The sequence below is a fragment of the Corvus kubaryi genome, unplaced genomic scaffold, assembly GCF_017639235.1.
Source record: "Corvus kubaryi isolate FWS band 111438036 unplaced genomic scaffold, C.kubaryi_AGA036_p1.0 37241, whole genome shotgun sequence".
NCBI classification, from domain to species: Eukaryota; Metazoa; Chordata; class Aves; order Passeriformes; family Corvidae; genus Corvus; species Corvus kubaryi.
Window position 1 is genome coordinate 1711010 of NW_024581071.1, and position 10516 is coordinate 1721525.

The 10516-nt window shown below is 58.1% G+C and overlaps 2 protein-coding genes across 3 annotated transcripts; one reads left to right on the forward strand and one right to left on the reverse strand.

Annotated features, from left to right (window-relative positions):
- Positions 1 to 1216: 1216 nt before the first annotated feature.
- Positions 1217 to 6286, reverse strand: LOC121662327. 2 transcript variants are annotated; one of them, XM_042023375.1, is made up of 7 exons: positions 6226 to 6286; positions 4477 to 4557; positions 3643 to 3868; positions 3364 to 3506; positions 2290 to 2391; positions 1927 to 2098; positions 1217 to 1385 (listed from the first exon to the last, which is right to left on the reverse strand). In XM_042023375.1, the coding sequence occupies exons 2-6, from the start codon at positions 4555 to 4557 to the stop codon at positions 1961 to 1963; spliced, it is 690 nt and encodes a 229-aa protein (XP_041879309.1). In that variant the 5' UTR covers positions 6226 to 6286; the 3' UTR covers positions 1217 to 1385; positions 1927 to 1960. The 2 variants fall into 2 exon arrangements, with proteins under 2 accessions (XP_041879309.1, XP_041879310.1); XM_042023376.1 differs by lacking the exon at positions 6226 to 6286 and adding an exon at positions 4708 to 5850.
- LOC121662326 (C2 calcium-dependent domain-containing protein 4C-like) lies at positions 5860 to 7769 on the forward strand. Its single transcript, XM_042023374.1, has one exon. It carries the CDS (start codon positions 5961 to 5963, stop codon positions 6792 to 6794), a length of 834 nt encoding a protein of 277 aa, XP_041879308.1. The 5' UTR covers positions 5860 to 5960; the 3' UTR covers positions 6795 to 7769.
- The last annotated feature ends 2747 nt before the right edge of the window (positions 7770 to 10516 follow it).

Consider the following 10516-nt stretch of genomic DNA (forward strand, 5'->3'; position numbering starts at 1 on the left):
AGGAGTCCAAGGGCTGCAGCTCCAGGAGAGGTGTCCTGAGCCAGCCACTGGTTTAAAGCCACAGAATTTCCACCTTTAAGTGGTTCACTGGTCAGAGAAGGCCTTGGAAACATCAGGGTAATCCAGCAGGAACAGCCACAGCAGGGCTGCTTCTGACGGGCAGCACAACCTTTAATTAACCAGACATTAAGACCTCTGATCCCAGCAGGGTCTGGCAGCCAGGACCCCTCCCTCCTCCTTACCTGCCTTCAGACTCCCTGGATTTCAAACTCCCACTCCTTCCAGCAGTCCACAGGAATTGGGACGCGAGCAAAACCTCAACTCCTCTGTCCCTTAGAGGGTTTGTGCTCCTTCAGAGGCTTTGGCTGTGGCATGGGACGAGCACAGACATCATTGCAGGCATTTCTGAGCTGGCCTGGCCCACCCTGGTTAAACCAAACTGAGGCCTCAGCTCGTTCAGCCCCACAGCCCTGCTGGAGAGTGCCACGGTTCATTTCAGCACTCAGAGCATTGTCAGTCCCAGTGGATTCCCACACAAAGGCAGCTCCAGGCAGTGGTACCAGACACAGCCTCCAGGCATGCCCTGAGCAAGGGATCCAACCCCCCCCAGCTGTTCCTGTTCCCTCACCCACGTTTGGAGGAGTTGCTGCTCTTTGCAGCCTCAGATTTTGGGACTTGATCCAGGCAACAGCTCCAGCACTGGGCACCCTCAGGTCTTTCCAGAGTTCTGGGTCACATTCAGGCACTTCCTGATCCAAACCTGCTTTTCCAGACCCCAAAATCCCTGTTTCCTCAGAGGACCCTTCCTAGGATCCGTGTAGAGGGAGAAGGTTCTGTGCACAACTCTGGGGTAAAGCAAATAAAAATTGAAAACCTCAGAGTGCTCACTGAAGAACACAGCCTCAGGGTTGAATTCCTTGGTTTATTCCAAGGGGTTATTCCAGTGTTTTCGGGGATGCCGGAAGGGAGGAAAATTCCCTGGAGGGGACAGCAGGGAGCAGCCTGGGGGTGTCCAGGCTCAGGGACTGCCCCATGGAAACCCCCAGTGCTGCCCAGCCTCACTCTGCACCTTCACTCCCCTTCCCATCACATTCCAGCACTCCCACAGCCATCCCCCTCTCCCAGGCCCTCTGAGGGATCAGAGGGAAAGGTCCCCCTGGCAGCCCCACACCCTGTCCCTGCCAGCTCCAGGTACTGACAGCCAAGAGAGCCCAGATGACATGAAAAAATAGGGCGATTTTATTACAAACTTCAGAAAAAGGAAACAAACAACACGAACACAGCATTTAACTGGACATCTCCGTCAGGGACGCAGCTGTCCCAGGGAATCGGGCACTTTGCAGCCCCAGAAGGTCCAGGTGCACAAGTCAGGCTTCCTGGTTTTCCTGGAAAACAGGAGATGTGTCCCATAGCCCTGCCTGCCCTCACTGCCACTGGGCACAAACCAACCCCCTGCCCCTCTCCTCCCCTGCCAGCCAGGCAGGGCAGCAGCTTGCTGGGGATTAGAAGGGTATCCAGCAGTGCTTTGGGACCAGAGCAGTGAGGGACCCCATGGAAGTTGCTTGTGGTAAAGAATTTCCCACAAATCCTCCCTATGTCCAAATACTGTAAATTTACAAAACTGCAAAATATCCACGCCAAGGAGTCACAAAGGGCTTGTAGCAACCTGCTGGCAGTGGCCCTGGGTCAGAGGTGCCACAAGGGGCTCAGCTGGCACTGCCATCACACCCTGGTGACAATGCCCAGGCACTGGGCACACCCAGCACCACACCATCAACACCTGGGCACAGGGACTGGAGCACTCCAACCCTTTCCCTTGGCAGCAGAGCTCTGTGACACAGGCTCAGGGCCTGGGGACATCCAGGGGACTTGTGACACCTCCCCTGTGCCACACTCAGGGGGTGGGACTGTCCCAGGAGCCCTTACCCCGTCCTGGTACAAACTGGTGTCACAGGCTGTGTCACTGCTCGCTGTCATCCTCACTGCTCCCAGTGGCTCCTGGCTTCCAGGCATCACCACTGGCCACATCTGGAGCATCTTCCCCACTGCTGGCCACAGCTGGATCCTCTGCTCCCGGCTCTGGGGGCAGCACAGAGCCCTGGGGGTGGTGGGGCAGAGGGACATGGTCAGAGCGCAGCTCCGGGGAAGGGCAGCACAAAATCCATATGGGATTCATGGAATTCAGATTAGAGCAACCCCAGACCTCCCTCCTCCCACAGCCAAGGGCTGAGGTGTGTCCTTCCAGCCTGGGATCAGTGCTGTCCTTGGGAATGGAGCAGGAACACCCACCTGGACAGCTGAGGGCTCCAGCATGGCGATCCCACCCTGCTCCTCCAGGTCGGTGTCGTTTTGGGACTGGTACTCATCACTGTCCAACTCCACCTCTGAGGGCTGGGGAGGAAAGAGGCCAAGGGAGGGTGTGAGGAAGGGACAGCATCAGGAAGGACACACCAGCCCTGTCCCAACAGCACCAGGAGCCACAGCCAAGGGTGACAGAGATGCTGCTTTGTGGGGACATTGACCAAAGGGAAACCTCGGGGAGGAGTGGGGCACCCCCAGCTCTCAGCCAGCGCTGGGGTGAGGGGCAAGTGCTCCTTGTGTTGGAAACAATAAAACTTCCAAATGTTTTGTCTCTCTAGTTAGGCTTGGCTTGACTTTGCCTTGGGGAAAGGAATTCTCTTTGGTTTTTCAGGAGATGCTCTAAGGAGATGGGCTTAACATACCAGCAGACTGGGGGTAGCCCAAAGAGACCCAGAAAGATAGAAGGCCATCACCAGAACATCAGTGGCCATCTATGAATGTCTACCCTCAGATGCCGCCTCTGGCGGAGCTGGAGACATCTGGTTTGGAAAGGACTGATAAAATTGAAGCATGAAGATCTAATTAACATCAGGGGCAAGGAGATTCGGATCCAATGGGAATCCAGGTGGGAAACTGCATCCCCAGGTCCATGGGAATGAAGAAATCCTGGTGTCCATCCCTGTGGGCTCCCTGCTCCCCAGGTTGGGACTCCTGGCTGCGGGTTGCTCAGCTCTGGACCAATGAACTTTGAACCAGTGCATCTCTGTGGGTTTTGACTGCATAAAGTTTGGGGGAAAATCCTGCAAAACCTGTGCGTTTGGAATATTTTCCTTGGCACATCCTGGCCAGGAAATAAAGTAATGCCTGATTCTCTATCACTTCAAATATAGTGCTAGGGGCTTTTCTTTTCTCCCCGATTTTCAGTGACACCTGGATACCCTCAAAGACGGGATAGGTTTGGAAACCTCTGGAGGCTCCTCCACAGGGACACTCCCAGAGCATCCCAGGCCCACACAGAGGCCAAACCAATCTTGGAACTGCTCAGCAGCCATAACCTCTCACCTCATACGTGCGGTCTTCAGAGTCATCCTCTGGAAAATCCCTCTCCAGCACCACCAAGCAGGACTCCTGCTTCTCCAGAGCCACATCATCCCTCTTCCTCTTGCTGGCTTTGCTGGCTGGGCTGATCAGAGCCTCCCGGATCTCTGCAGGGATTCCCAGGAGGCACAATCACCACACCCAGAACAAACACAGGCTTTTCCCAGCTCCCTGCAGGAATTCCATGCTGTGTTCTTCCCAGCTGCAAAGCCCCCTGGTGTTCCAGGAGGCCCCAGCTCTTACCCTTGGACATGTTGCTCTGGCCCCAGTCCGTGGGGAGGTAGCCCAGGAAGTTCTGGATGCTGGTGGGAGTCACGGAGAGCAGGAGGTGCAAGAGTTTCCCCCGGCGCTTCCTGGCCAGGAGTCCAGGCCTGGTGGGGGACTGGGATGGGGGCCGGAGTTTGCTCCTGATGGCCTCAACAGGGAGCACCAATCCAGTACAGGCGGACGCTTTCTGAAGGAGCTTCAGCTGCAAAGAGAGGTCCATCAGTACATGGGAGAACTTCCAGGTGTTTAAAGTCCTCAGGGAAGGCCTTAAACTCTGCTCTGTCCCAGTGTGGAGCTGAAACTGGGACCAGCTTCAGCCAGGACCTGTTGGGTTATATACTTCATTTCCAAACCCCTCCCATTTCTTCTGGCCCACAGAGGGAGAGAAATGGGAATGCCGCAGCCACCAACAGCAGAAGGTGAGTAAGGCAATGCCAGGCTAGGCTGAGGAGAAAAAGTTGGGATAGGGAGGAAAGCAGAGGAAAAATAATGGAATTCTTTGGGTGGGAAGGGACCTTAAGGATCACCTATTCCACCCCCTGCCACGGGCAGGGACACCTCCCACTGTCCCAGGCTGCTCCAAGCCCCAATGTCCAGCCTGGCCTTGGGCACTGCCAGGGATCCAGGGGCAGCCCCAGCTGCTCTGGGCACCCTGTGCCAGGGCCTGCCCACCCTCCCAGGGAGGAATTCCTTCCTAATATCTAATAATGTGAAAAGACTGAAAGAAATGAGAACATCTGGCAGGAGAACCCCAGAAACTGCCAGTGTTGAGGCTTTAACCACTTCCTGCCCAGCCCCAACATCACTCACCGGGTACTTGACAAAGCTGAGCTGAAGGACCTGGCCCAGGAACCTGCTGGAGAAGGAATCACTGCTGGTGGGTGGCCTCATCTGGAGAGAGAGAAAGAGAAAGATCAGAGCCTCCAGCCGAGCTCTGAGAGTGCTCCCAGCAGAAGCCACCCCTTGGGCAGCTGCAGTGCCCTGACCTGCGCTGGGCCGGGCTTTGGGGGCTGCTCCATAGAATCCAGACTAGACACAAACCTGGCTTAGAGCCCTCTGGGGGCCTCAGGGTATTTATAGGTCCTGGCCCATCTGCTCCTCATTACCCTGAGGAGCTGCCGGCTCTGCTAATTGGTGGGGCAGCCCAGGGCCCGCAGGTGGGGATTCCCCTGCTATCAGCACTGGGGCCTCAATCAAGGACTCTCAGTTAGGGGGTCGTTGTCTCTCAGTTTGAGGTCTTCTCCTGGAGCTTGCCAAGGCTCTGATTTGAGATCTCTCCCTTTGCTGTGGGTGCCTGGGAATCCCAAAAAGCCCCCAAGAAAACCCCAAAACCCCTTCAGCTTTTTTGGGGACCACTGACTCAATTTTTGGGGTGTCCTCCAGGTGTGAGTGGGAATTCCCACCTGGTCCTGGGGTTGTCCTGGGTGCAAAGAGCTGAAGGTGATGAGATGCCAGAACCTGCCCTGCTGAGCCCCCCAGGGATGGGAGAAGCTGGATCCCAGGTGAGGGGAGGCCCCTCTGCATCCGCTCCGCTCCGTGCCCGCACGGAGACGGAGCTGCTTTTCCTTTCTGCATCATTTTCCCGGCAGGATCCATCCTAAAGCCACCGTTACCCCCGGACAGTGGAGGAGCTTCCTAAGCTGGGGGGAGAGTGACAGGAAACCTCTCTCAGCTCTGCCCCGGCCCCGCTGCACGGGGGGACGGGCAAAGCTGCGAGAGCAGCTCCATCCTCCTTATCCTCCCACCCGCAGGATGCACGAAACCTCTTTCCCCCGGCCTGGGGCCTGCCTGGGGCTGTTCCCCCTCATTCCCAGCCCAGTGGAATGGGAGCACAGCTGGCATGGGAGCACAGGGATGCTGCGGGGAAGGAGGCAGCGCAGAGCCCTGGCCCCCGGCAGGGGTGGGAGGAGGACTCGGGGGTGCCGTGGCTGAAGCTGCCGCTTGCTCTGGGGAATCGCGTGGGCCGGAGCGTTTCCCGACGGGAGCTTTGCTAGACAGAGCTCAAGTGTTTGTCTGCCGCTCTCGGCTGCCCCTTGCACCTGATGCCCACGGCTGTGACTCATCCGCGCCTCCAGCCTTCCCCTCTCCGCTGCCTCGTGGGTGACAGCGCTGGTGGCCCTGCGCGACAGCAGCAGCGCCGTGTCCTCATCTGTCCCCTCCACCCGCCTGCCCCGTGCCCCGGCGGCCGCTGGACCCTGGCAGGGACCTGGCGGTGGCGTCACCGCGCGTCACCAGCCGGGGGTGGCCGCGGAGCATAAAAACCCAGCGCTGCCCAGCGAGCCCTCGGGGCCACCATGTCCCTCTGGCGGGGCACGCTCTGTCCCCCCGCGCTCCAGGCCAGGAGCTCCAGCGACATCTTCTTCCACGTGGTGACCCCCGACCGCATCCCGCAGTTCATTATCCCGTCCCTGGACATCCACAAGAAGCAGAGATGCTCAGGCAAGGGGGCGGGACAGCTGGAGGGGACAGGGCAGCTGGAAGGGACAGGGCAGCTGGAGGGGACGGCTTGGAGGAACAGCTGGGACCCAGCGGGGCACGATGAGCACGGCTCTAGCTCACCCTGCTTTAACTCATCCCGCTCCAACCCAGACCCCACCGCTTGGGCAGCTCTGTCCCTGCCCCACCTCCCCAAGGTCACCACCCCGTACGGCTTTGTCACCCTGGGGCGGAGCCCGCAGGTCACCAGTGAGGAGGCGTTTTTTCACTCGGGCTCAGGCCACCCTCGGGGTCTCGCTGCCGGGACATGTCCCCGCTGGCAGGAGGAGCCGGGGTGCTGCAGACATCCCGGGATTCCTGGTGCTGAGGGAGACTCCGGGATGGGAGGCAGCCGGAGGGGCCACAAGCAGCCGAGTCCCCGTGCCAGCGGTCACAAGGATGACGGAAACAGCGCGACCCCAGCAGGGCTTCCCGTGTCCAGATGTGCCAGAGACATCCGAGTAACAGCGGCTCTGGAAGGCCAAGAGGCAGAGAAGAGGGACAGGAGGCTCCTGGGCGAGGGCTGTCCGAGGAGCGGCTCCAGCCTGGAGCTCCCCGCGGCCGCAGCCAGGAAGAACTTGCTGCAGAGGATCCTCAGGAGGCACCTTGTCCACCCGCGGCAGCTCAGGCCGGGGCATTTCACTCTCCACTGATCCTGCAAAGCAGCTCCGAGGGACTGAGGTTCCCTCAAGACCTGGGGAAAAGAGAATTTGTCAGTGCCGCAGAACGCTGAGCAGCCAGTGAGCATCAGGGTGTCACCTTCCCTGAGGGGACAGCCTTGAGGTGACATTGCCCGTGGCTGGGGCACCAGCAGGGCACAGCTGGCAGGGACACGGCAGTGCTGGGGAGCAGAGGGGCTGTGGGTTTGTGACTGTTCAGAGCCCGAATAAAAGTGAAAACGTTTCATCCGAGCTGACCTCCTCTCCTTTTTCTTTCTTGTGCCAGCACTCAGGTGGCACCAGGGTGTTTTGGTGGCCCCAGTACCCTCTCCTGCTGTACCCCCAGGCTCAGCAGCTCCTGAGCTGAGAGCAGGTTCTTGATGGGCTGACGCTGCTGGAATGCAGAGCAGGGGACACTGAGCCCCAGGAGCTGCAGCGGGCCAGGAGAGAAGAGTGACCACAGCCACCTTCTGGCCACTTTCCAGCTTTGTGGCCATAACTTGGGGTGTTTGAATGTGCCAGGATCCCTCTCCCAGCCTTGCAGGAGGGACCTCAGCTCCAGGACACAGCAGCTGTCCTGGAACAGTGACCCCTCACCGTTCCAGAGGGTGCAGTTTCCAACCACTCCTAACCAGCTGTGATAAGCAAGTCTCCCTTTATTGACTGTTCTCTAATAAATGGCTTTTTTTTGTTGTTGTTGTTTTGCTTTTATGGAGCAGCAGAACCTGCAGTGCCAGAATTAAAGAGTTCGTGGTCAGCAGCGTTTCGGGGCTGCTGAAGCAGAGCGTCCTGGGTCAGCAGTGCTGGGCTGCTGCCAGCTTCCCTTTCAGGGAGGGCTCTGGCTCTCCAGGAGGATCCCTCAGAGGTGGGACTGGGAGTGCTGGGAGTCGCTGAGGGCCCTGCACGAGCGGCGATTAGGATTTGCACGTGGGCCATCGAGCAGGCAGCTCATTAACCCGGGTTGCCTCCGGCCCCTGCCGGGCGATGTCCTGCTCCAGGCAGTGACTTTGTTGTCCCCATCTCTCCGGTCTGGTTCGACTCCCAGCTCCCTGTTGGAGCTGCCACTTCCAAGGGAGCTTTTCCTGCAGAGTCTGAACACCACTAAGCAACAGGGACAAGCATGAAGGGCCCTGGAGACCCTGCTCTCCTCCAGATGGGGCTGCCTGGAAGCACCAGCACCCAGGAGATCCCTCCCGGGTGCTGGTGGAGGGGGTGGGAGCTGCTCAGACGTGTCTCCCTGCACGGCTCCTGTCCGTGACTCCAGCACAGCAGCATGTGGCAGCCAGCACTGCTGGAAGGGGAGCTGGGATCAGGGATGTGACAGAAAATCCACTCCCTGGTTATTCTGAGGAGCACTGGCACTATGGAGTGAGTCAGGGGCTGAGGCTCTGGAAATTTAAATTGATCTCCAGCTCCTGAGGGCATCGTCTCTGCTCGGGAGGGCAGATTGAGTTACCAGGGATTAATAAACAAGCTCTTATCAGTTACTTGGGCCGTGAGAGCTGAACATGTGCGTGCTCCGAGCTGGCAGGCGATGGGGAATTAAGCCACGCTCCTGTAAACCTCTCTCCTCTCCTTTGATGCTCAAGCTCAAATGCAGTGGCTCTGTCCGACTGGCTCAGCATCTCCCAGGGAAAACATGGAAACAACCCCTGGAGCTGACTGGACCTGCTCTATTTACCAGCTAAACCTGGACACTGCAACTCCTGGGTTTTTTCCCTTTCTTGGGGACCTTCCTGAGCTCCCAGGAACTTTTTTTTTATGTCCTTTACCTTGTCTACAGAATAGGAAGGAATCCACTTTGCTTCCCAGGTGGGTTCATCCTTGCTCCCAGGACATCTCCGGTGCCCTGGCAGGAATTTCCAAGGGAAGAAATATTTTGTGTTCTTACAACCTGCCACGGTGCAAGACTCACTTCCTCTGGGTGTGCCAGCGTGAGGATTATCAGCCTGCAGAGAATCACAGGTTATGGGATTGTTTAAAGTGGTTGCAGTGGGAATTGCTGGCAGTGGGAGTTGTTCTGTGGCAGGAGCGGAGCTGGGGCTGAAGGAGGAGGGAAACCAATTCCCTGGAGCACAGTGAAGGTGCTCTGGGGTGGAATTGTGCCTCTGCCTGCCAGGTTCCAGCTCAAGGCATCTCTCCAGCCTGTGAAGTGAGAAGGACAGTATCTCCCAGTGCCTCTGAGATTTACAGGATGCCCTTTCCCTGCAAACCAGGCGGGGAGGACGTTAAGACAGGAGGCATCAAGATGTGACAAGATAAATTGTCATTAGCAGCCACTGATCATCCCGCCCGGGCCTGCTGCATTTGCTCAATGTTGTTTTGGTCTGACTCAGAATTTCCTTCCAGCCTCCTGCAGGTAGAGGAAAGCTCAGGGCTAATTATCCCCTCCTCATCCCACGCTCTGAGCAGCACCAACCACACCGGGCTGCAAGGAGGGGGAATCGGAGGAGAAACCAATTCCAAGCTCCTGAGTTTGGGGGGGCTGGACTGGGGACAGGGCTCCAAATCCTCTGCAGCTCCCCAGCCCCTCTGGCAGGGCCTCCCCAGCCCTGTCCCCAGCTGTGAGACTGAGACCCCTCTTCCCTCCCTGTGACCCTTCTGGAATGTTCTGGCACCAGTTCATTTCAAGAAAACCAGTTAAACTGGGCAGGTACCCAGAGTGTTTCCCAGTGCCTCATTCCTACAAACGATAACAGGAAAAATCCCCAGCTCTCCTCCCCTTTGGTCTCAGGGACTCCAGGGTATCCCTCAAGTTCTCTCCTCCCTGGTCTCCAGAATTCCCACTGAAACCTATGGAAATGAGGATCCATCCCTTTTCTTTGCAAGCCAGCCCAGCGTCCCCGTGCCCAGTTTGCTGCCATCAGTGGTCACACCCCCATCACTGATCACACCCCCCTCCAAGGAGTGACAACAACCTCCAGTGCCACCAATGTCACCTGTCCAGGTGGCCACGTTGGGCACGAGGAGGTCTCATCCTCACAGGCACCCAAGCAGCAGCAAAGAAATCTCACAGAGAAATCCCATTTCCCTGTGATTTTTATGCTGGGCAGCACTCGGCCTTCCTGGGATCGATACGGAGCTGCTGCCTGTGCCAGGAATTTTGCAGTCAGCGTGGGTGCCTGGGGCTGAGATAAATCCCTTGATGTGCTCATTAGCTGCACAGCTCCTCTCCCAGCTAATTGGGGCTGCAGAGGTCAGGCTCTGGCTGTGGCCCAGCCTGGGGAGCAGGGAGCACACAGGGATGGACACCGGGATGTTCTTCATTCCCATGGACCTGGGGATGCAGTTTCCCACCTGCTCTGCCAGTGTGCACCTCCCTGGCCCAGTTCCTCCTGCCTTCCACCCCTCTGAGCCCCCTGACCCTCTCCTCTGCCCTCCAGCACCTCCAGCACCACTCCAGGGCTGCAGCTTCAGTGGCGCCTGGAGGCTCCAAGGCCAACAGCTTCTCCAGGGGGTTGGATTTCAGCTCCTCAGCTGGCAGGCTGTTGGTGAGCAGGTAGAAGTGCCTGGATTTATCCTCATTTGTTCCCTGAATGGCTTTGTTTGCGTCGTTCCATTGCTGCAGACACCTGACAGCCGGGCTGTGCTCGCTCCCCGCGCGTGGCTCCGGGAAAAGCTCAGCACTCCTGCTGGGCTCAGCCCTGGGAGCCTCTGCCAGGCTCAGGGCAGCAGCTGCTCTCTGCTCACAGGCACAAACCACTTCTCCAGCCCGC